The 25,206-nt window shown below is 43.5% G+C and overlaps 3 protein-coding genes across 11 annotated transcripts in view; 2 read left to right on the top strand and 1 right to left on the bottom strand.

Annotated features, from left to right (window-relative positions):
• creb5b (cAMP responsive element binding protein 5b) overlaps positions 1 to 9,257 on the top strand; it is a 53,739-nt gene extending 44,482 nt beyond the window's left edge. For 5 of the 9 annotated variants that reach the window (XM_037073133.1, XM_037073134.1, XM_037073135.1 and 2 more), the window contains 4 exons: positions 2,281 to 2,598; positions 3,824 to 4,048; positions 4,591 to 4,699; positions 5,688 to 5,842. In XM_037073133.1, coding sequence (XP_036929028.1) covers positions 2,281 to 2,598; positions 3,824 to 4,048; positions 4,591 to 4,699; positions 5,688 to 5,842 — 807 coding nt within the window. Of the gene's footprint in view, positions 1 to 2,280; positions 2,599 to 3,823; positions 4,049 to 4,590; positions 4,700 to 5,687 lie in introns of all 9 variants that reach the window. The other 4 variants (XM_037073136.1, XM_037073141.1, XM_037073140.1 and 1 more) reach the window with 1 other exon arrangement.
• On the bottom strand, positions 9,090 to 14,312 carry cpvl (carboxypeptidase vitellogenic like). Its single transcript, XM_037073143.1, has 13 exons — positions 14,161 to 14,312; positions 13,819 to 13,997; positions 13,607 to 13,728; positions 12,057 to 12,171; positions 11,860 to 11,918; positions 11,660 to 11,739; positions 11,481 to 11,547; positions 11,256 to 11,378; positions 10,975 to 11,106; positions 10,676 to 10,774; positions 10,392 to 10,565; positions 9,693 to 9,875; positions 9,090 to 9,610 (listed from the first exon to the last, which is right to left on the bottom strand). The coding sequence occupies exons 1-13, from the start codon at positions 14,163 to 14,165 to the stop codon at positions 9,512 to 9,514; spliced, it is 1,437 nt and encodes a 478-aa protein (XP_036929038.1). The 5' UTR covers positions 14,166 to 14,312; the 3' UTR covers positions 9,090 to 9,511.
• A 4-nt stretch (positions 14,313 to 14,316) lies between these two features.
• chn2 (chimerin 2) overlaps positions 14,317 to 25,206 on the top strand; it is a 29,657-nt gene continuing 18,767 nt past the window's right edge. The window contains exons 1-3 of the mRNA XM_037073144.1: positions 14,317 to 14,445; positions 15,561 to 15,638; positions 16,254 to 17,253. Of these exons, the coding sequence (XP_036929039.1) occupies positions 17,205 to 17,253 (49 nt within the window). The 5' untranslated portion in view covers positions 14,317 to 14,445; positions 15,561 to 15,638; positions 16,254 to 17,204. The remainder of the gene's footprint in view (positions 14,446 to 15,560; positions 15,639 to 16,253; positions 17,254 to 25,206) is intronic.

Raw genomic sequence — 25,206 nt, 5'->3', positions numbered from 1 at the left:
GATACACGGAAGATGTCCTTGTCAACAGCGGTGACTATGATTAATATCTGTAAGCTTGTTTAAATCCAATTCTCTTTTTTGGATGCATGACAAATAGCTGTTTGTTATTTCTGCATGTCCAGATAGATATCAATTACATATACGGGTACTTAAAGTATGTGCTGTTGATAGTACCAATATATTACAGTCAGCCAGAGCTTTCTCACTGCCACTTGTTAACCTTGGTGACTTGCAGTATGACTTTGTGATGCTGTAGACAGCTGCAGGCCTGTGTCCGTCCTGCTGTGTGTTCCTGTGGACGCTGTGGTATTTTAACCCCTGTCTCGCTGGTAACAAAGAAGAAGGGCTGTTGCCCCTGAGAGTTGTGCTGCTGAGTCTGTAGTGAAGGTGGTTAGCAGGGTTTGGGTGTGATTCACAATGAGGGCCAACAGATAAAAACAAACTTGTGTCTGGAAGTGTCGTTCAGTTTCAGTATGTCAGGCATCCTGTGGATTGACGAGCAGAAACTCTACTCAGCCAAAACAGGCTTGGCAAGGTCATAATTTCACTGTGCAGGTTTCATGTGTATCACATATGCTGTGTATGGGAAGACAATGACTTGTAAATCCTCTCACAAGTACATATGTAATTTGTAAATATAATACAAACCAGAGGGGTACGCTCTTTTTTGACTGTTCCACTTTTAAAATGATTTGTTTGACTGTGTTTCCCCCCTCCTGGTAAAAAAGCTTTCCACTCACGGACAGTGTGTGAGAGAGAGAGGAGTGGAGGCCCGATGTTGTCGTGTCCTAGAGTAGTGATCCAGACCAGCTGGATGCCATTCCCTATGGGAATCATGAATGTGAAGGTTGTTAAAAGATATGGAGCCCTGGACCCGGCATGGACCCGCTGACAGCAGCTGGGAGTAGGGGGAAGGGAGCAGGGGGAGGAAAGAGAGCACTGGGAAAGAGAATAAAAAACTTCATGGAATTCACAACAGTAGCCCTGAAATGAATGCCTTTGTTTTCAGTTTCGCTCCTAACGCTCTGCTTAAAGTGACAATAATGCAAGTTTTAGACAGAATCTAAGGCTGGACCTTATTTACAGACTTATTTACTTTATTTACATGTACACTTGCTAAATAAATATACATTAATCGAAGTTTAACAGTCTCAACATGCTCTCAATCTGTTATTCTAAAGCGGTTCAGACACACATTTTTTATTTTGTCTGGGTTTCTGTACAACACAGCCTGAGGACATTTTTTGGCACTTGTGTATTTGCATTAGAATTTTTTCCTGGTCTTGCGGTTGTCTTTATGTGATGCCCAGAAAAACAGACCCTTGAGAAGAGGTGTGTTCGGTAAACACATGGGACACAGAGACTCTGGTCTCCCTCCCAGGCCGCGCAGAGACACACCAGCCCAGTCAGGCCTAAGTAGACCACACGGTTAAAGCAACAAACCTCCTGCTGGGTCAACTGCAAGGGAGCAGTCTGAGGCTAACACCTCGCCAGCGAGCTCATCTCACATGCAGACATCTAGAGACACACACATGTGCATAGAGTAGAGAGAGGCTATTAAGAATATGAGGAGGAGGGACTGGTGGGATGGCAATCATGGAAGGTAAAGCAGGAGAATGACAAGACTGAAGGAGACACAGAGGACAGCCTAAGTGGCTTTGATTTGTTCTCCCGACATATAGATTTATGGAGCCGTTCATCATCTCTGAGTCAACACAGCAACCTGCTTTAACTGTTGATCAACACACTGACAGATGAGAGCATGAACAAAATTTTCCTTTAAAGGATATGTATACATGCTCATATTCAGGTTCATAATTTAATTCCGGTTGCTACTAGAATATGTTTAAATGCATTAATTAAAAAAAATTGTATTTCCAGAGATGCTTTGTTTTAGCTCCTGTCTTTTTAAGGCCACACCCTTCTGACTACCCAGTCTACTCTTATTGGTCAGCTCACGCACGCCTGACCCAGCACTGCCAACGACAACCGAGCAGCTGTGCTAAATCAATTGTTATGTGCTAAGCTAGCCCAGGACATAAATTATACAGTGTGATGTCACAAAGTCACAAAATTAAAGGTGGGATGACTGAGGAGACTTTTCTGGAGCAGTGTTTTCTGTGGGAGAGGGGAGCGCCCATTGGCTTGGACTTTGGCCTTTTTGACTTTCCAGATTTTCACATGCACTAGAACCTATGACACACCAAAACTAGAAAGCATAATATGTCTCCTTTAAACGATTCATAAACTGTATGTTTGGTGTCCATTTTGTCTATGCAGAGGCTGAAGGCTGCACTTTCACACCACCCGGGTGCCATCGCCAACGGCAACATGAACTCCATGGGCCACATGATGGAGATGATGTCATCGCGGCAGGAGCAAGGCACCCACCATCACATGCACCCGCACCAGCACCTTCAAGCCCCTCCTCACGCGTACCAGCACCACGGCCACCACCACCACAGCCAGGGCCATGGCCAGAGTGGTCACCACCACCCGCAGGGACACAACCCCCATCACAACTCCCACAATCCCCACCTCCATCCTGGGCATCCGCACCAGACCTCACCGCACCCTCCAATGCACTCTTCTTCACATGTAAGCAAAAACACATTCCCTGCAGAGCCAAAGCTTTTAGACAGCCACAGGTTCAATAACACATTAACTACACTGCACATTAAAACCTCTCACACTGTATAGGTTCCATGGCTGAAACAAGGCGGCGCTTTAGTTGCTCTCTGAGCAGTTTTGAAGGCAGCTATTAGTGGTTTAGTATAGAAGTATAGTGGAAATGATGCTTCAGATTCACACTAAGTCAGTGGATGAGCACATTTTCCCTCACTGCTGCCATAATGCCAAGTGGTTTCCTGGCAACCATCTCAAAGGTAATTTTTCCCTCTGAGGTTGGTCAGCTACAGGTCAGTGTCGGACGTCTGCCGAGGAGGGAAAGGGTCATGACGAGGCCATAAAGTGCCCTTTATAAAAGATGCTCAGGACTGTCTTTTAAAAATCATCCTCTGCTGCCAAGCTGCCATTACGTGGACACAACTCGCTCCAGGTGCTGAAGAAGTTTTATAAATGCTGGTCCTGATGCTGAACAGACAGCCTTGGTTAATGGTCCTGGAACATCTTAGCCATGAATATATTTGGTTTAATTTTATTTGAAAGCACTGCACACAGCATTAAGAATAACATGATGTGAAATACTTTGTCCTTGCATTGTCAAACGCCCCCTGTAATGCCAGTCATTTTGGATGAAGGACGCTGAGAAATGCAATTCACTGTATGTTCCAAATGTATCATTAAGGCATTAAAACAACACTCTGTGTAGGCACGGAGGCCATTAAAGCAGCTTGTATTTTCCATGGTTCTCATAAAAATGGTAATGATCTGAAGACTGAAAACACTTGACCTTGCCAAGTATATGTCAAGATCTGTCAGTTCACGTACGGTTTTAGAAACAAGTCTTTTGACTGTGTCTGGTGGTGTTAGCCTGAGTGGAAGTGGGCGGTGGAAAACTGCCTTCTGACACCTCTTTAACAAGGTGGGCAGGCTGGTGAATCAGCCCAGTCACTCACTCACTCTGTCACTCCTGACGCCCACGGCTCAGCTCACGGGGCACGTGGCACAACCAGATGTTGTTTTTGGGGAATTTGCCAGACGTGATATAGCTGCAGGAGGTAATGTATAGATGCTTGTTTAGAGGCTTGAATGACTGACAGCAGACAGGTGGCTGGTTGTTTACCAGGTGTGTCACAATGGTTGCGTGTCTGGTCGGATTGGTGGTTGGTTGATAGCTCCCTCCCCTCGGCCTGTGTTTCAGATGTCCCCTGCAACCCAGCAGATGCAGCCAACGCAGCTGCAGTCTCCGCCCCCAAGTGGCGGGCGGCGCAGGCGGGTCGTGGACGAGGATCCAGACGAACGTCGGCGGAAGTTTCTGGAGCGGAACAGAGCAGCAGCAACAAGATGCAGGCAGAAGAGAAAAGTGTGGGTGATGTCGTTAGAGAAGAAGGCGGAGGAGCTCACCCAGACCAACATGCAGCTTCAGGTATACAGTGAACCCCAGAAAATGCAACAACCCTTTAAACTTCTATATCTGTTCACATCGCCAGTCCCACTCACTGGCAACAACAGTTTTTTGACTAAGTACCTTTTTAAGATCTTTATGGTGTCATCCTATACACTGCAATGCTTTTTTCATGTACTGGTCGATTTTGAAATTTGGGGCTATTTTATGTCCACGACATGTCTTCTTTCAGACTCAGAAAGAAAATGTCCAAAAAACGCTTTTAGTTAGCTTATTTTAGTTCAGATTTCTGTTCAGGAAATGCAAATGTGTTCAAATGTAGTTAGATTAATGTGTTATTATTTTCATATTCAGACATAAAGTGTTAAAGTGTCAATCCAGCATATGAAATAACCATGATGACCGTATAGGTATATGGTAGTAACTGATTACTGGATAACACTGTTTGTCATCTGTACACTGATGCTGATAGTTATCAAGTGATTTAGGATGATAGTGTAGCCTGCTTTAATGGTAGATTCCCTGGACAATAGTCTTAAAATGCTCCTGTGTTCCTCCTGCAGAATGAAGTGACCATGCTAAAGAACGAGGTGACCCAACTCAAGCAGCTTCTCCTCACACACAAGGACTGTCCCATCACCACTATGCAGAAAGAGTCCCAAGGTTACCTCAGTGAGTAGCTCAAACATAAACACAGACACACACACACTCTTGGGAATATGACCAAAAACACACCTTCATCTGGGTGCCTTAGCCATGCAGTGCAGACAGCACTGCTGTGGAAACACTCTTAAGTTGTCTTGCCAGAGGAAAGCTTTAAACTGAACTGTGATGGACACACAGTGACTGCCAAGACTCTTCGCTCCTATGTGCTGGTATCCAGCACCCACGCTCACTGCAGGACTCTTCCGTTCACATACGGGTGTTGCACACTCTGCTAGCCGGCCTGGACTGAGAGTTCATAGTCTAAATCTCGCATGAGACCTGTTTTTCCATCTAACTGCACCTCAGCGTGCAGAGGCAGCCGAGACACAACGTGAGAAAGACGTCACAGGCTGCATGTTGGCATCCAAACTCTCATGGATGTCCCAGGATCTCACTGATTGCCGTTCTGGGCCTCGGTTCCTCCGCTGTGCATGACATCAGAGCCCCACCCTTTGATACGGATACAAGTGACATTTCCATGTAATTAGGATAAGGCACCTCCCTGTGTGGCTTTAGCACAGGAAAATAAGGCTCACATCCCCCCTTTGGCTGAATGGTTCTTTTATACCGAAGAGAGCCAACTCCCAGACTGGGCTGGGAGAGTTTCATCGATGAGTCTAGCTTGTGTACAGATGTCACCATCAATGTGTCCAGAAGTCATCAGGCGTGTTTATGGAGTTGAGTGATTCACTTTTCCATTTTTGTGTTATCCATGTATGGCCTATTTTGAGGTGACAGGTGACATAAATGCCATTTTTAGTATCACATGTTGTGTCATGTGAAATTTATCTGCTAATAAAGCTTTTTTTCTACATTAAAGAGACCTGGTCTGTGTTTATTTTGATGATTTGTTTAACAGTCACGTTATATTTTGAATCCTCTGCGTAGAGACTGAAGGTCATGGTGTTCACACGCCTGCCGTCCAACCTCACTGATGTCTCTGCTGTGTCCTCAGGTCCAGAGAGCAGTCCGGCAGGCAGTCCAGCCCCAGCGTGCTCCCAGCAGCAGGTCATTCAGCACAACACCATCACCACCTCCACCACAACCGTAGGGGGCAGCAGCGTGCACGGGCAAGCCAACCACCGCACAGACATTAACCCCATCCACTAGGGACAGGAGAGACTATAACCCCAGCTGTAGCCCCAAACAACCGGCCCCTACTACCCCGTTACCCTGCTTTCTGAGGGTTGCCAGCTGCACATGCTGGCCCACCCTCACCTCCCTCCATCAAGAAAAAACCTCAAAGGCCTGTGAGGCTGTTCTTTATACAGTAGCTACAGTATGTATTTTTATAGACCAACCCTATTAACGCATAAAATGTTCTTTGGTTTATTTCCTTTTTTATTTTTTTTAATTTTGTTGTGCTTTTAGCGAAAAGGGAGTTTTGCTAATCTCATGCAGCATTTAAGTGAACTGTTGTGTGTTATGGTACAAAATGGACCATGGTGGTCACGGAACCAGAGGAAAGAGACATTAGCCTGAGACTGTCATCTCTGTAAGCAAACCTTACATCTCTGTATGCCTGATGGACTGAACAAATGTGTCCCATCATTCTCTGAATGTCACATGTGGACAGTGTGTGTGGAGTGTGTGCAACAGACTCTGAATAAGTTGCTGCCTTTAAGTTCTGAAACTGTCACCACGATGTCTTGAAGACAAAGAATATGCAAGCGGGTGTAATGATCCTTTTCTTTCCTATATGACTGTTAACCTTTTCCCTGTCAGCGGTATTCTTAGTACAGCGTGACAGTGAAAACATGATGAAATGGAAGCAATACATCACAGTATTGATCATTTTCTCAACTGTATGTCTACATCATGATCAGCGTGGCCAAGCCACTCAGGTCCCAAGGACATACTATGCTGTTAACGGCTACAGAACTGTACACTGTGATACCAGTGAGGCAGCTCGGGGGTTTGAAACAAACTCCTCCGCTCTCCAGGACCAACTGAAGCTTTAATTATTGAGGCCTCTCTTTGTGTGTTTGTTGCATCTGGATCCACATTTCGGATTCAAATCCCAAATTAACAAAACATTCGATTGCGAGCGTCTGCGTTGTTTTGAGCATGCATGTGAATTATGTATATTACCTGTTTGTGTTTTGCCTTCTTTACGCTGCGGAACAAAGTTCAGCAAGGCGTGTGAAGAAAAAAAACAACAACAAAAAAAGTGTGTGAGAAAGAAGAAAAGTGTGAGCGTGATTGTTTTGTTGCCTGGCGTCCCATAACTGTTTTACAGTTTCTGAATAGGAGCAGTTAATGCCTGTGCTTTCCTCAATGTCACAATGTGCCTGAATCTTTTTTAAAATCCTTAGTTCAACAGCAAAACGCCACTCGTTTGCTCGGTTTTCAGTTGTATTATGAATGAGTTTTGTCATGGATTACTGCTACACATAAGAGCAGCTGACCAAGGAGAAAAAATACCCATTTCCCATTTGACCTCTGACCTCTTCATCAACCTCTCTTCCTCTCTTTCTCAGGCCTCCCCTGCAGTTCAGATTGGCGATGTTGGATGTACACGTTAACCACAACCGCTCTTTCTTTTTTCCTTCCTTTATGACCAGGAATGTCGACTCATTAGCGTTATGACCATAATGCACTGTGTTTTGCAGTAGGACGGTTGAAATACATTCCACTGACAGGTGGAGCGATCGCAGAGCTGTCTATGCACTTTGTCCTCTGTCATCCCAGAGGGTAGAATAGCCATATTAAGGTCAGAGTAATTCTCAGTGATCCCCCCCCACACCCCCCTTTTTCACACACCAGCAAGAAACTTAACTGTGTTTGGCTTTTAGAGGAGACACCGTGCCTGGCATGCATCACATGTCTATAGAGAAAAGAAGGGAACGTAGGGTTCTTGTTGTAAGATGAGAGCCTGCGTCGTTAAGGTGGTGCCATTTTTATTCTGGAGAACAAAAACACCTGAGAGAAGAATATGTTTATACTCATATTCAAGTTTATGTCATAACCCCGAGAGTCTACGCGTGCAGTTCGATGTGTGTGTTGATGAGACGGAGACGTAGATTCTCTTGAAAAGGGCTTTGACGGACCAACCCTTTGAACTGAAGCTAGCCTTCTTTCTTATGCTCGTCAGACCATTCCAAATCAACCTTCTCGCATGTGAAAATAAGATATTGATCTCAAAGAAATTTGAACTGGAATAATTCAGATTAAGAGTCAGTGGATCCAGACAAACAGGACAGATGGAGGTGCAGTGTGAATGCGTCTGTGTTTTTTTGTTTTTTTTTTGTGAGAGGTGCAGAAAAAAATCCCCACATAAATGATGTTATAATTGTATTATTTTAAATCTAAAAAAAACAACCTATAAATATTGTACATAATGTCATTATTAATTTCTGTAATCCTGTACATGTAATGCAACCACCTTTCTTTTTGAAGGGAGTCAATGTGTGGTACATGTCTGTAAATAATGTTCGCATAGCACTTGTTGCCTTCTGTTGTACGTCGAGGCTCATTTCAGCGCTTAAATACATTGTTTATGTGTGATGAACTGATGAATCCATTCTTGCCTGCATAACTTTGTACATTTTATTTGTGTCTGTAATGACATTATCTCCATTTTGTTAGTTGTTTTTTTGCATTTGTACAGATGTTAAAGTATCACTGCAGTTACATTACGGTATGAAAATAAAGCACTTGTTCTGTAACATACAACTAACTGACTGTAATTAAAATCTAGTGACACAATTATTTCCAGAGTGCAAATAAATACACATAAGATCTGGAGATTTTTTTAAAAAAAAAGGAAAACTAATATTTACACAAACAGTATTTCCCACTGCTTGTCCTTGAGACATAACTACTCATTAAATAGTTAAACTCTTTAAAGGTTTAGAATACCCATTAATTATTGAACTGTCTAGACATCCTGATAGTTGCCTGATGAAATAACATGACAGTTAACTTAAGTACGTAAACAACTTTCTGGCATTTTGACACAATCACCACAGACCGCTACAGCTGATCAATTACATTTTAAAGCCGCAATAACCAAAATGATTAAATCAAGCCTCGTCTGTTGTTGCAACATGGAAAGAGGCCCCTATAGGAGTGATTTATTAGTGGTTTTAGGATGCAAGTACAAATAATTAGAGACTGAAGGGTGTGAACTTTAAACAGGCAGTTTTGTGAAGTCATACTGATGTATCCAATGACATTTCTTGAGAGAACACTGACCCCTGGTGTTCATTTTGTAGACCGACCAAACAGTGTTTAAAAGGACAAGTTTCATTCATCAACAGGTGCTGACATATCTGTAACACCCTGTGACAGTTGCCCTTCAGAAAAGGTCATCAGGCAGCAAAACTGCAGTCTTCTGATTATTAAGACACTCACATTTAGAAAAACAACATTTTATTTCCTGACTCTTTCCTCTGGTTTCAAGGTCCTTTCTTTACATTTCATCTTTAAGCTGATTCAATACAACACACATTTCCCCTCAGACCCAACAGAAATAACCATGAAATGATTTCCACATACCTCGGGCTACATGCCATTTCGTTTCCACTTAATTTTTACAATCTTGAGTTGCTTAAAAGAGGTCTGGATCCAGGTTAAGAGAACCTGTTTTCGTTTGCAGTGCATCAGAGAACAGCACAAACCTGCTAAAAAGGCTTGAAAAAACAAAAATAAATCAGCTGCAAAAATGTGTTCAACTCCTAACATGTGCTGATTTACATTGGCTGAGATGGTTAACAGTCTTTCAAATCAACAGTCTGTCAATCAATGTGGACGTGCTTTGATAGGCGGCAAAACATTTCATATCCAGCCCCGCGTTGAGAGGAATCTGTCAATCATGTCAAAGGACCGCGCTGGTTGGTCGTAAGGCAAAATGTGTCCCCCTCCTCGGATGATGACCTGTGTGATGAAGAGGATGGATTACAGGTGTTCGCCTAGTACTCTTCACATTGCTCCCACTGTAACTACTAACGCTGCTCACCTGGCAAAAGTCTCCCACTTGTCTGACGTAACCTGCCACCTCCGTGTCGCCGGGCTGAACCTTCCAGTGGAAGCGAGGGGCTTTTTTGTACTCAGCCGCGCCGGTCCAGTTGACAGTCGGCAGGAACCTCTCGGTCAGCGGGGCAGCTACGATTACATCCAGCTGGCCGCTGTAGATTAAGACCTGGATCAAACAGGGAAAGACACAGGGTTCAGAGTAAAATCAAGCAATTTTTAAGCACCTTCCCGGTGTTTAAACCAAAAGAAGTTTTATCATCATGTCTAGACACATGTTGTCATTTTGTTTATTTTACCACTTGTTGTATTAACTCTGACTGTATATATGTTTTGATCATGATTAGCTAATGCTCGCACGTTTCAATGCCAGGAGATACAACAAATTGAAGAGGTGATTGTTTTTATTTAAAATTTTAAAAGATTGCTCATTTACCTGATGGACTGTGTAGATGAAACTCAAAGATATGGACAATCACCATGTTTTTTGACTTAATGTCTGAATAACAATAATGTGATTGACATTGGCAAAAGAGGTAGAGGATGTTTTCTTATCTGATTTATCTAGAATATTCAATTGTCCTTCTGTAATCCTTCACCATTTTCAGATCACAGCACAATAATATCATTTCACTGATTCTCAAAGACAAAATACATCTAGAGTGGATAATCCTACAGCCCTCACCCTGTAGCTGTCCATCAGCACCCCCAGCCACGGCTTGATGCTCTTCATGACATCCTGGACAAGGTGCTTCTCCACCTCAGCGCCGCTGTGGAATGTTAAGTTCCCCACATGGATGGCGCGTCGCACCGACGGCAGGGTCACAAACTGGCTGAAGTACTCCTGGTCTTCAGGCTCCTGTTGTGCACAATGAAGCAAATTCAGTTGGTTCTGCAAAGAAGCTTTTAGGTAATAATTTTGCTGAAAGACGTCACACAGGCAGCTTTGAGCTCTGTGTGTTGAAGTACCTGACACATCATGTAGTTGAAGTAGTTGGTGCAGCCTGTAGCGTTTTGGAAGAAGGAGGGATATGGTTCCACATCACCATTCAGCAAGCTATCAAAAACCTGAAGTCAGACAAAACAGTCAGCTAAACATTGATTTTTTTTCTTCTTTTTTTTAGATGTCTAATGTTTGTTTCAGAAATATGTAATAGTAAAAATGACACTTATAGCATTCATTAATTAAACTATTAGAAACTATTAGAAATTAGTCCAGAAAATTCTGATAAATAACACAGGCTTGGATTTTGTTTTGCGTCTCTTACCTGAAAAGCCTCCACCCACTTCTCCTGGTGGATGAGTTTAACTCCAAGGTCTGTCTGCTGGACGACATACTCTCTTTGGAGCTCATCGATCATGCCTGTCTGGTACATGAACTCACCGTAACCGCCCAGCATCTGAAACGGAAAGAAGTAAAGTACTAAAGTCGTTCGTCTTGTGACCCAAGTTCAGGTTGATACAAGACAACCCAACCGATTTTATTCTGTTAAAGTCAGATTGCTTAATGACCTAGTTTAAAGGCTGCCAGAGGATGACAGATACGCACCATTTCTGGATCACAGAGCCCATCACCGATAGCCATTCCTGCGAGGTTAATCTTCACTTTGGCGTTGGGGTTGTTTTTATGGATGTAGTAAGAGATGGCAGGAACGTACTTCCCTGCATAAGACTGTACAGAACAGAGAAGATTCATATGGCTTAGGACCATATTTTAAATATTTATTAATATGAATTTGCAAAGCTTAAAAGGAAAAAAAACAAAAAAAAATACCTCCCCAGTTGCATAGAAGTCATTAGACTGATACTCAGGAAAGATCTGGAAGAACTGAATCAAGGCACTTTAGAAAAGGAAGAGAGGGGAATAATAAAATAGTTACTAACAATCAAACAACAGACTGCTACATCCAATTGACAAGAATATTGTGTTTGAGTGGGATGGCAATGTTTTACCTGTACAGATCTCTGCCAACATCATCCTGGTCCTGAGCGAAACCCCTCTCATCCTCCGTGAAGCTGAAACCTGTTCCAACCTAGAAGAATACAACACTATTTCTCAAAGGCTCATCAGTACATATTCTCACATTCTCATGAGATGATGGAAAGTTAGATCAGGGTTGTTTTTTTTTCAGACAATACTACGCAACACATACCGGATTGTCAATGTACAAAACGGAGTATCTTGATGTCCAGGCGTAATCCCTCATGCCAACTGCAAAGTGAAGAAAAAAAATAACATGAGCAGATCAGAGAAGCTCAACAGCAGAAACTCTACAGGGCTCATTATGGTTAAATAAGGATTACAGTTAGATGTGTGTGTATGCTGCAGTAGCACCTGCCCACGTCTTACCAGTCAAGTTCTTGTACACCACATATGGTCCGTGTTCCACAAACAGACCGAACATGGAGGTGCCGCCGGGTCCTCCTTGCAGCCAGAGCATCACCGGGGCCTTAGCTCGGCTCGGCTGATGGTCAAAACAGGACAGGCAGAAAGATTAAGACCTCAGCACCACCCAGTGGTGACAACAGAGACAAACACACTTTATTTTGACCACCACTTCTCACTTAAAAAGGTGCACGTTGTAGTTTTGTGGATGAAACTGTAATCAGAAGAGAAAAATCTTCATTGACTGAGCCTGAACAAACTAAATAAGCAAAGTCCTCATTTTCATGACTCCATAAACAAACTGACCTTAAACTACAACACAGTTTCATACTGTTTTTACTTTTATATGTGGCGGACCCTGCCACCTTTCCACCTTCAAACTGTGTTCTGGGACCTTGTTTTCCTCTGAGAAGGAAGACTGTTTCTCCAGTTATTTAAAAAAACAAACCTGTCTGAGTTTGTTTGATTACCTCATTCATATTATAAATATTAAAATACTGAGTTTGGATTACTTCACCACAACTACATAGTTCCCCTTTAATGTCCTAATCAGTGATACTAAAAAAAGACTGAAATGGGGGTGAGGTAATCAGATTAATGTGTTACTCAAGCAGCAGATTTGTAGCAAATAGTTGTCATACAGCGTTAAACATCTATTATTTGTCTGTTAATATGAGGAATTTTAACTCTGGACTATCAAAAGTGATTAGATTTGTAAAGCATATGTGCAAGGGAAAACAAATCAGTGACAAATAACAACTTCCTCTTTTGGTTCGTATTTCACAATAAATCCCACAGTCGCCAGATATGGTGGGTGTCGGAGCAATGTGTCGATGTGAGGGCGATGTTTTAACTGTGCACATCCGAAGAAGACACTCATCGCTCTCATCAACATTTACTGCCTGCATGTGACGTTTTGGGTGCAACAAAGTGGCAAAAGTTGAGGATGTATTAAAACTGTCACAGTGTGCATATTTGTTAGTAAAGACTCCTCTGAATGGAAGCTGTCACACACAAAAGTGTTTCCACAGGATGAAAAATGAGCTTCTTGGACTGAAAGTATTGAAAGTAAATCCACTGTAATGTGAGATCAGTTTGAATAAAAAGGCTACAAGACTGATATTTAATTCTGTGCCAGTCAGGACATATCATGTGACACTACTGCACTGAAGTGTGACATACAGATAGATATGAGACTCGGTTACTGATTCACAGCTTTTGGAAGATAAAAAGAGAAGGTTTCCAAAAACGGCTGACAAAAACGTGACTTTTAACAAAAGTTCACCATCATAGCTGGCATTCCTGCACTGAAGCTGATTACATGTAACACAGGTGCCATTCCTTATCACAAGTTCACCGAGAGGACACAGCTAAAAACACCTGAAGTACAATAAAGTTGAGTCCCACAGAACACCAGCACAAACATGTCTCTGTGACCTCTTCCCCCCCCTCAGCGCTGACAGTACTTCTATCATGTGGAAAGTCCCGGTGGTGAAACAGAAGTGTGGGCCTACCATGAGTGCAGGGAAGAACCAGAAGAAGAGGTTGCTGTTGTACTTCTTGTTGACGGTGAGGTAGCCTGCGTAACTCTTGACGTTGGCCCCTGGCAGCTCTCCCACCAGACTCAGCTTCCTGGCTGCAGACGGAGAGAAAACACGTCTGCTCGGTGGCTCATGTGACCATTATAAAAACCACAGCCTTGCTGCCTGCAGGATTGTGGCGATACCTTCATCTATGGCGCCCTTCTCCAGGTAAGGAGTGAGGAAGAGAGGGGAGCCGGGGTCCACTCCATTCGGGCCGCTGACGCGGTGAGGCTTCCGGCAGAAGAACGACGAGCAGCCCCGCGAGTGGGCCGAGTCCAGACAGGCCCAGAGCAGCAGGAGAGCCAGGGTGTCCCTCCACAGCCTGCCAGTGTTTACAACACACAGGACACACAGGACACCGCAGGCCCGGTCAGAGAGGAGTGGACCTCTGACACCGCACAGTCACTCAGCTTTCACAACACAATGACCACGAGCTCCGCGCGTGGCGGGTTAAGAGAAAGGCACTCTGATTGGTTAACACTCACCTCATGTTTAGTGTCGTCCCGGTGACAACACGGTGATTTCGAGCCTCCGGTCAGAGAGACGTGCTCCAGGTGGTCAGCTGTGGACTGACCGAGATTGAGAAGTGCGAGGTTGCAGCACTGCTGAGTCACATGACCGGCTCTGCTTGGGTCACGTGACACGTCGGGTCACGTGGTCGCTGTTGCGCTCACGCGGAGTTTCAGCCCTGAAGTTATAGGACCGTGGCGAAGTTATCTTAGAGGATGAAGACGAGGAGAAATGTGCTGAAGCAGCTCTTTTATAAAGAGGTTAGTCTGACAAGTGTTTTAAATGAGCAGGAACTCTTTTTGTAGGGAATAAAAAAGTTATACAATAGCCATAAAACTTGTATATATGGAATTATTGATATTGCTAAATGAAGCAAATTATCCAAGAATGAATGAGCTATCCTTTGTAAAAATGTAAAAATTATCTAATTTTAAAAAATGGGAAGTTGTATTCATGGTTGAATTAAAGTGCACACTTTTAATTATTCCATGTGTGGCACAAAATGTTAAAGTGCATCCTTTAAACTCACTACCAGCAAAATGCTCAGTCAGCATTTTGCTGCACACTTTGCATATCAGGTTAAAAAAAAAAAAAAACTTAAAAAAAAAAAAAGAAAAGAAAAATAACTTTGACAGCACATGACTGGTTTGGGCCTGTTTTTCACTGTCATGTCGAAACTAGAGAAACAAAATGTGAAGACATCTCTCAACCAATTATAAACACCCCACACGCAGAAATCTCAACTTATCTCAATGCGTATGACAATATACAATTTTTTATTTATTTATTTTTTACTATTATTATTATTACTCCAAATGTATGCTATCTGTCAAGCATTAGATGGCAGCTAAAGATATTACCTCAATTTTTTGAGGTGTTGATCAACCATGTTATTGTTTCTCCACGCATGCAGCAGATGTAAGTTCATGACAAATCAATGTGTATTTATACTGTATGTAATTATCTTTATGTCTGTCACACCACACAGTATACCATACAATTCCTCACAGTTTCTTTTCATTCTTGTACTTTTCATATTAAGGAAAGCGCAGGTGTTCGTAATAACATTAACAATGACTCGCCTCTATTCAAGTGACAGCAGGCCAGCATGCAACTCCTTTCAGCCAGTGTGCTCAACAGGAGGACCCTGTAACTGTGAGACATAAATGGAGGCCAATTTCTATTATTGTTCAAACCTGTGCGTGAGTCGATATGAATGTCAGAATTCTTGCCCTGAAAAATAACTCATTCAGGTCTACAGCGCCTGACTGAGGCAGTGATTTCAGTATAAATGCTCCTATTAAAGCTGCAGTTATGACTTTCTGGCCACTAGGGGGCAGAAGAACTCCAAAATAACTTGTATCCTATAATGCAGGTCACAGTGGAGATGGAGAGGCTCCTCACAGCTGGGAGGAAAATTGTGGACTGTGATGTTTATCATTCAGCTGGACAGGTGAGGAGGAGGAAACAGCAACACACTCCTCTGCTGCATACAAAGCTGCGCACTGAGAGCTGATTTATCTTATTCTTAAAATTGTCGTGGTGGAAATTTTAAAATGAAGAAGCTGGTAAGGCTTGAAGATGGGATTTAAGGCAGAGCCATATGCATTCCTTTTTTACAACATATATTTTGTCTTACAATTAAAGGTCCACTTTGCAGTTTTGGGGAACAGTTTTTAATTCATTGATTGTTTTTTATGCCTTAACAAATGAAACAAACTGACTTTGTTTTCATGACTGAATAGCCAAACTGACCACACAGTTTGATACTGATTTAGACCCTGCCACCTCTCTAGCTTCAAACTGTTTTCTGAACCTTATTTTCCTCTGAGAACAGCTTGTTTGCTCAGTTATGGGGACATTTTCATATTTCTGACTCTGTATTATTACCTCATTAATATTGTAAATATAACAACTCTGAATTTAACTTTCTTCTCCAGAACTACATAGTACCCCTTAAAGTTTCCCAGACTTCTGATCCGGAGGTGACCACACAGTCTCTGAACACCTACACTTTAGCACTGGAGCTGAGTGTTTTTTTTTTTTTTCTCTCTCTCTCTCTCTCAAGGTTCCTCTCAGTCAGCAGCGATAATGACAGAGAACTGAGCGCTGCTCTTTCACTCGGCTGCCCAGATGCCTCCCACCACTCCAGCTATCACACTGACCGACGAGATGACAGCAGCCAACCCCAGCTTCTACTCCGTGCAAAGAAATACAGCGAGAGAAGCGCAAAAACACGAGGGAGCGATCCAGAAAACATGTCACTCAGTCAGTCACCAAATCCATGAAAGCAGCCCCACCAGATGGCGCACACAGCCCTGACCGACGCTCACCCTGTGGCTCCTTCAACATAACATGACATAACATGACATCTGATGCAAAAATGTGCAATGCCCATACTGGGATACTGTGGCTTCAGCAGTTTGACCCCTGCGTGAATGTCTTATAATCGTGTGCTCATGTCCTTTTTTTTTTTTTTCGGACCGTGCAGGCAGAAGTGTGTTGTTTTGGGTTTTCTTTAGCCAGACCAGGCTGGCAAAACTTCCACTTTAAGAAGGCGCGTCTACGCTGCAGTGTAGTGTGTTTATTACAATCCTTAAAGTGGCACATGGAAACCATAGCCGATCTCTGCATGGCACGCGTCTAGACCTACAGATCCAGTCTGTCCGGTGTGCTCCAGAGAGCCTGATCCTCGCAGTGTTCTTCCTGTCTTGACTATTTTTATCCGCGGCACCTTCAGTGTATGCTGCAGCGGGAGCTCCGCACACACCGAGGCGCACCGAGAGCCGAGGCAGGCAGGCAGGCAGGCGGGCAAGGCAGGGGAGGATCGGCGAGGCGGACTCGAGGCGGGCGGCTGCCGGGGTGCTCAGGAGCCGCGCCGAGGCGTGAGACAGTCAAAGCCGTCAAAAGGTGAAGCACGCTGGAGGTGTGGGAGTGAAATGGAGGCACCGCCGGGGACGAGCCGCTGCGAGCGCACCTTGGCCAAACGGGAGTAAACCGAGCGGTGAATCGGGTCGGGATGGCAGCATCCAGCAACTCAAGCCTCTCAGGTTCATCTGTGTCCTCTGGTAAGAGTTCACACAACACACACTCAAACTGCACACCATCGCAATAATGGTAATGATAGTAATAATTCAATTTGTAGGGGGTTTTTTTTCTTCCCCACGCTCTGCCTTAATTGGCTCCAATCAAACTTTTTTTTCATGATTCATTCACAAATCCATCCCTAACACATGCTCACCCAACACACACACATCTGCTGCATGCGCGCCTCACATGCGCCCGTGAAACATTAAGCAAACACGTTATTCCAGTGGCTTCCCAGTGGCTGCTGTGATTCAGGGTTAATGCTAAGGTGGAAGGCATCGCCATGTGTTATATCTGGAGGCAGCGGTGGAAACATTAGAGGGAAAGAGGGGCACCTTTGGCGTGCAGAGGGATTAGAAGGGCTGTGTGATGCAGTCAGCCTGACGTTTTGGGTTTTTTGGGGATGTTATCATTAGATTGCCAATCATCTCCATAATTCCCTGACTGACTTTCCACTTGGCCGGCTTTAAGGATTATCTTTGGCCCGTGTAGTCTACCATTTTCCCAAACGCGGCTGGTAAAGAAGACAAATCCTAATATTCAACGGTCCGGTGACATAATACAGCTCATGTGCACAGAACTCCAATCAGATCCCCCGTTTGTATAATGAGATGCAGTTCAGAGAGCAGCACCTATTATGTATTTGTCAAAAAAAAAAAAATTTAAAAAAAAAAAATCAATTTCAGGGTTCAGTTTTCACCCAATGAGAGCAGAAAGTGGGTTAGCAGCTGTTCAAACAGACCGGGCATGCAGCAGCGGCTCCATGCTTGTCTCAGTGTATATCCATTATGTGTTGATAAGGCGCGTCGCTCGTGTTTGCCAGGGTATAAAGTACAAGCGCCACTATCACAGGGCTGTTTGAAGTGGGAGCCTCCGCCAACAACAACCAGAGGCGTGTGCGGGAGAGGCGGCGTGTTTATCGCGCCGGGCTCAGCGCTCTGCTGTGCGTTCTCCGATTCCCACCAACATTTCTACACGTCACAGCGAGGCTATAGGTTCATTACAGGGCGAGGACGCTGTGCGGTGTTTGTTTTACTTTCTTACTCTCTCTGCGTCCCCGACCGCACCACACAGCAGAGTCACATTTCCCAAGGTACTGCCCACTGGGGAGGGAGAGACGGTCGTTTCCAAGCTGATATAGCCTGCGGCGACCACATGCCTCACAAGGCATTATCTCATGTGTGCGTTTCAGCAAAGCAGCAGGATTTACTGTTTGACCGCTGCTGCTTTAAGAGGAAAGTCTTTTCTTTCTGTGGCATTGGAGGGTTGTCATTACTGTTGGGCTCTCAATATAATTATCAGAGGTTACAAGCTGAGCTGCTGCCAGGGATAGAGTGGTTGTCACAAGGGTATTATTATTTTCCTGCAGAGCTCTTTGGCAGCCAGACACAACATTTGAATAATCTCGTCTATGAGGCATATGAGTTGAGAAAAAAAAAAAAGAAAAAAAAGAATCTCAGCTCAGTTTCTGCTCCACATTGGGCTGTGTGTTCTGGCTGCGAACAAAGTGCTCTCGGTGTAGTTACTTCATCTGCGTCTAATGATAAGTCTGCCTTGTTTTGGAGGCTGTCGTTTGAGGGAGAGCGCGTAAATAAGAGGCATCCAAATCGTCTGTGGGAACAAATCAAAGTGCCACTGATGGCTGCTTTTGTTGCTGATTTATGGCGGGCGGTAATGACATTACAGTGGCAAGCAAACAATGATTTATTTAAGCACTTCCTGCAAATTATTGAAATAGAGGAACAATGTGTGGAGCAAACAAGCTGGACCGCACTCCACACACCCGGTCCATTACTGCAGGTGAAAAAACAGTGGCCTACTTTTTTTGAGGGCCCCGTCATCTTGAGACAGACGAACCTAAAAAAAGGGATTGCAACATGATTGCAGAACGCATGTTGCAATCCCTTCCTCTCCCTGGAAAGATATTTTCTGGCTGCTCGTGTAGATCAGGGAGATTCCTGCACATTCTTGGCACGGCCGGGCATGGAAGCATGTACTGTACCAGCAGCACACCATTTGCGAGACGGCTCCAGGAAATAAAGCTTTGAAAATAAATTGAGGGATAGAGGCATGGAAGTATGCCTTCAGCTCCAGGCCCCTCAAACGACAAAATTGGTCAGGGAGGCAGAATTACAGCCGTGTATTACAGAGAGGCTGTCTGCTCGACACGATCCTGCACATGTTTCTGGAGAAACGCTGCACTTCACATTCACAATACTTTCCACCGCGTCTTTTTTTCCTTTTTTTTCTTGTACTTACCAGCCTAATTCATGTAGGGCTGGATTTGTGTCATTGGCTTATTGAAATGATCTGCATGTTTTACATCATCAGTATTCCAGCTCTGGTCGTACATGTCCCTGCAGTATATCCTGTATTAATTACAACAGCAGACTCTCCCAAGGCCCTGTCAGAATTAGATTACTAGACCACATTTTCCCCTCGTATGAACTCACCTTTATATATTGCTGATAGTGAAACACACTGAGGGCAGCCTTGTACCTGTCACATATTATCTGGTCAGCATTAAAGCAGATTTGAAATGCTTGTTTTGGACCAGTGTGGTACACAGATGGTCTCGCTGCTGCAGCTCTGCTGCGCCCTACCGACGCGGTAGAGTGTGTGTGTGTGTGTGCGCGTGTGTGATGGTGTACATGCATGTGTAGAGAGTTCGACTCCAGAATGTGTCCGTTTGTCATTTATGGATGTTAAGTTGTCGAGCTATAAATCACAATGGGGAAAAAGGGACATTTAATCAAGGAGTAATTAAGTTATTATTAAAAATTCTCTTTTTGTGCCAAGTTTGTCATATGGCCAATTCAAATCAAGTTTACTTCCATAGCCAAGCTTAATCACATTTGCCGTTTCAGGGTCTTTACAGAGTAATGTTTTCAAACAATAAATTAGTGTGATACCCTCCAACTTTAGACTGAAAATGCTGACATTCCAGACACGAGTCTGTGTAGACTCATCTAAATCATCCAGGTGGTCCAATCAACCTAACAGCAGCTGGACATTTATGCACTTATTTCTGAATGGCTTGTTAAGTTTTAGCAGAGTGGAGAAAAATAGGGGACGGGCATCGAGAAGAGGAAGCGTTGTGAACCGGGTCCAAGTTGTCTGACACGTCTGAATCATATGCTGCTGAGCTTTTATCGAAGCCAGCATGTCACAAAACAGTGATGACAGACTCGTGCAAACGTGCTTTACAAGACGGAGGCACGGTGGAGAGTAAGGAACAGATCCAAGCATGGATTAATTTCACATACAAGAAGAGATGACAGCAGTGCTTGTTGTAATGTCTGTAAAGTGATCATTTCAGCCAGACACACCAGCAATGTGGTGGAATATCTCTCTACACAATGTGGACTTGAACTCCAAGAATACCGTGTATCTGACCACCGCCTCTTAACCGCCGGAGCCACTATGTTTTCAGGTTGTCCACATACATACTGTCATCCGGCTCTTGTGAACGTGATATGTCAGCTACTACTTGAGGGACTTTATTCTAATTAGTTACAAATGTCCGCTGTGCCCGAAGGATGAACTGATTAGAATTTAGTGGCCCAAGATCGGAGGTCAAGGCTACTGTGATCTCACAAAACACATGTCTGTCAAAGATTCATATGATAGTTCAGATAAAAACGTCAACATGAATGTCTAATATAATGAAAGTTATCATATTTGATTTGCCAAAGTTCAGAGGTTAAATGCACTGTGACATCATCATGTTATTCCCATCATTCAACTCCATGGCTCAGCAACTGGTGCACGCAGGAATACAACTGATTGAACAAACAAGCAAACTTGATAATGGCATTGGCATCTATCTATCTATCTATCTATCTATCTATCTATCTATCTATCTATCTATCTATCTATCTATCTATCTATCTATCTATCTATCTATCTATCTATCTATCACAGTGAAAATGCTGCAGTGAAACATGTGGCGCATCAAAGACCAACTTCATCATCATCATTGTTTTCGTCAGGATCACAACAACACTGGCCCCCGGGGTCTCCGTCACCAGAGGAGATTGGGGTCATAAAGGATGCTATTACTGCCCCGGCAGACTCAGAGCCTGAAATGAAACAATACTGAAGATGTGTCACCACAAACAAACGAACACAAACTCATTCACCTTCAGCCACTCAGACAGGCCATGGAAATATGTCACATAAAACAGGAATCTGCAGGATTTCTGGTGACTGCTGGATCATGGGTGTGGGCTTCCTTTCAATACGAGCGGTGGCACATACCAAGTGAGGAACGCTGAGCATCAAACACTTTATTTCCTCTTTTCCTGTGTGAGTTCTTATGTGCCAATTTGTGCCTCTCCTGCATCAAGTTATGGTGGAATTGTCTCCATTCATGTGAAGGGAAACACAAAGAAACCAAGACAATTCAAAATGTAATGGAATATAATACTCTGAGAGAAGCAGTTTGTCAAAATAAAAGTCCTCTGCTGCTTTCATGTTTTAAGTGGGGGCGGACCATTGCACATGTTCTTAATAATGAGGGGGATGTGTCCCCTGCATGCTGCTACGCCTTACTGGTCTTATATTTTTTCATAAAGTGACTGATTTCCACTTTTGTAGATGTTTGAGGATGACAAGATGACAGTGAAAACAGTCACGTTTTAAGATGTGTTCATTCTCCTTAGCTGCTCCAACAAAATGTCTTGCTAGCATCTTGCGATTCGACCTCACAGATGATATGGTGCAGTGGCAGCTGTGCGACTTGCAAGAGTGTTTTTCATGTGTTTGCAGATGCACCTTGAAGTCACATCCAGGATTAATTAGTAATCACTACAGGGATGTTTCTGCCTTTTCCTTTCACTAAAGCGACTGATATCGGACATGATTCTGCACGGAGCATGAAACGGCTCTAAACTTGTTGAGCTGTTGTTGTAAACCTCCGCACAGGTCTCTGTTTCATGTGCTGATGTCGAATGTTGCACAGACTCTAGAGCAGACGTTATCGCTGGGGATAAAAGTCTGAGTCGGGCGAGCTTGATCTTCATTCATCACATATTCTGTTTGTCACCAAAGCAAACACCCGCCGGTAATTATTTTATTGAATGTCTCTGACTGGTGAGTAATGGAGGGCAACACAATTAATAGCTGTTTCTTTGGGGGAAGAACCCTCCGGCTGCTCCAGAATTTTAAATTCTCCCTCATCATCAGACGCTGCGCAAACTCTGAGCTACTTAGAAAATCTTTTTGATGTTTTTTTCCTCTCTGTGTTTACGTGCCCGCCTATATGTGTGTGTATTTGCTCAAGGGTGGATGTAGTCTTGCGTATTTGCGTGCGTGTGGATATTTGCGTGAGTGTGTGCCCGTTTTCTGCATCAAAAATCGACCCTTAAGAGCTCTGTTTCTGAGCCAAAGCGGCTACGGAATTCCAGACCGAAATGCCATTCGTCATTAAAAACAATCAGATTGAAAAGAGAATACTTGGCAGTCGACCAGATGAAATCACATACTTTAAACAAGCCGCAGTGGAATAAATCTTTCAGACTGTTGCCAGTGTAATACACAGGGACAAAAGCTCCAGCGTTAGGACAGTACATTTTCCAAGGCAGCTTGGCCACACACCAGCAAACGGAGCCTGAAGCCTATTTATTTGTATTTGAAGGCAGACATTCGGTGGAGGGCTCCAGCGACATCATTTACTCTCAAAACAGCCACTTCTCGGTCGAGCTGCTTCATCATCATTTACATAATTATTCAGCAGATGATCACATGCACCTATCTTGTCTCTCCTGTGTAATTAATTCTGCTCCCTCCGAAGTAAGTGTGCTATTATGATGAGGAGTAATGATGAGCTTTTTGGTGCGTCTGATAATAGTGCAAAGAGCCTCCAGTCAAACTGATGCTGCAGTGAGCAGAGATCTCAGCGTGAAGGAATCTGTCTCCTCTTCATGTCCCGTCAGATAAACACATATGGCAGCAGAATAGCAGCAGAATGTACAGAGCACAGAGTATTTTATGCACTGCAAGGGAACTTGTGCTGCACTTTTAACTATGATGATTTGATTTGATTTGTATTTCACAATACCGCAGCCTGCACCTCGGTGCCCACATCCAACAAGTGCTCACTGGTCCTCACACCTCTCTCAGGTGTGTTTCATCTCTTGCCTGAGGGGTGTGGCACTAATCCCCAGATGAGCACGGAGGAATGTTTTAAATGAGCAACATGTATCTTCTGGACCGACATGATTCATTATTCACGCAGTCGATTGAGTCGTTCAGCAGCAGTGTTGCTGGGAATTTACTGAGAGATATTACACTAAAGACCTGAGAGGCAGATGAATCATTGATTGTCGTGGCAGCCGTGGTGCACATTGGAATGTATCATCTGGCTCTGTGATAGCTGTAGACCACCATGCTTAATACTGGATACCTGAGACTGAACATTGTGCTCGGCATACCGAACATGCAGGACGGTGACTTTTAAACACACAGCGTATAATATCTGCTGCTCCACTGAGGATGAAATGTCCCTCCTCACAGACGTGTCATCAGATGTTTCTCTGAAGCGACAGGAGACCAAATGAAACACATTGTTACTTGAATGAAATAATACAATTTCCTGAGTTTGAACATTGTTTAAAACATTTTGGATAAGTGCACAACTTAACAGGATATGTCACAAAGGTCAAGTCATTTTTAGACCTTTTAACCCAGAAATGGTACATATGATATCATTAACTATGTAAGATTTTATTTTTCTTATTATAACTCATCAGTCACCCCTCTTCTAATAGTTCATATCTTCAAAATGAAGGTGCAATGTGTGTTAGAACGGGCCACCAGTCGAATTCAGACTCAAAACTGTTTGGGGCATCATATCACCATAGGAACCGCTAACTGCAGCTAACTGTAGCTGCCCTTTAGCTCAGTTAGCTGTACAGCTAGTAGGAAAGTCAGGGCACTGGAGGAGTGTTGGTGTTAGCAGTGGTCTTTGGACCAGGACAAGGCTGGGCTAGCAGGTTAGCAGAATGCAGAATGCTAATTTCAGTAGATATCTCTGCAGCACAGTATATATACATCATTAAGTCAAATATATTATAGTAAATATATATTATGATAAATATGTTATATTCATAATATTTTTTCACATTCTATAAGTAATTTATTTAATTCTTGAATGTTTTCAACTTACATTTTTACATATTGTACCTTTAATCTAACCATAGCTCTGTTTGTAAGATACTACAGAAGCACTGTTATTTTGGATTGTTTGTAATTGACCTTTTGAATTGTAGCTTGACATGAAACTTCTCAAGACAAGGTCAAGCGAAGTCAGCTCAATTTCATTTATACAGCCCATGATCATGAGTCACATTGCTTCAGGGGCCTTTACAATCCTTGCAGTGTATGAAAGCCTTCGTCGTTAGACCCTCCGCCCTTAGACCCTCCGCCCTTAGACCCTCCGTCCTTAGACCCTCAATTCATGTAAGGGGGAAAAAAATGAGAGAAACCTCAGGAAGAGCCACAGAGGAACGATCGTACTCCCTGGCCAGACATGCAATAGATGTCGGGTGTTGGCTACATAACAGACCAACAGAGTCACAGAATAGAAAGATCACAAGGCCGAAAAATGTTTTATACATTATAGATTATAAATTCTATGTGAAGAATGTGGATGCAGGAGGAAAACAGCGCAACTTGTTGTGTTGCCAAGCGGCAGCTGGTGCCACACAGCCTCTCCTCCACGGTGGCGACCTGGAAGAGGATGGAACAATTACACAAAAATATACAAAATCACAGACAGATGTAGATTTGTTAAACATAAGTGCTTCTCGGGACGCAGATGCACAGTGTGAAGTCATATGCATAAACGTAACAGAGCGATAATCAACAGTGATGAAGTGCTCACAGTTGCATGTAGATTGTAAAACATGAGGGAGTGATGGTCCTGGTCTGGA

This window comes from Acanthopagrus latus, chromosome 17, assembly GCF_904848185.1.
Source record: "Acanthopagrus latus isolate v.2019 chromosome 17, fAcaLat1.1, whole genome shotgun sequence".
Lineage (NCBI taxonomy): Eukaryota > Metazoa > Chordata > Actinopteri > Spariformes > Sparidae > Acanthopagrus > Acanthopagrus latus.
This window is presented reverse-complemented; position numbering and strand designations above follow the sequence as displayed.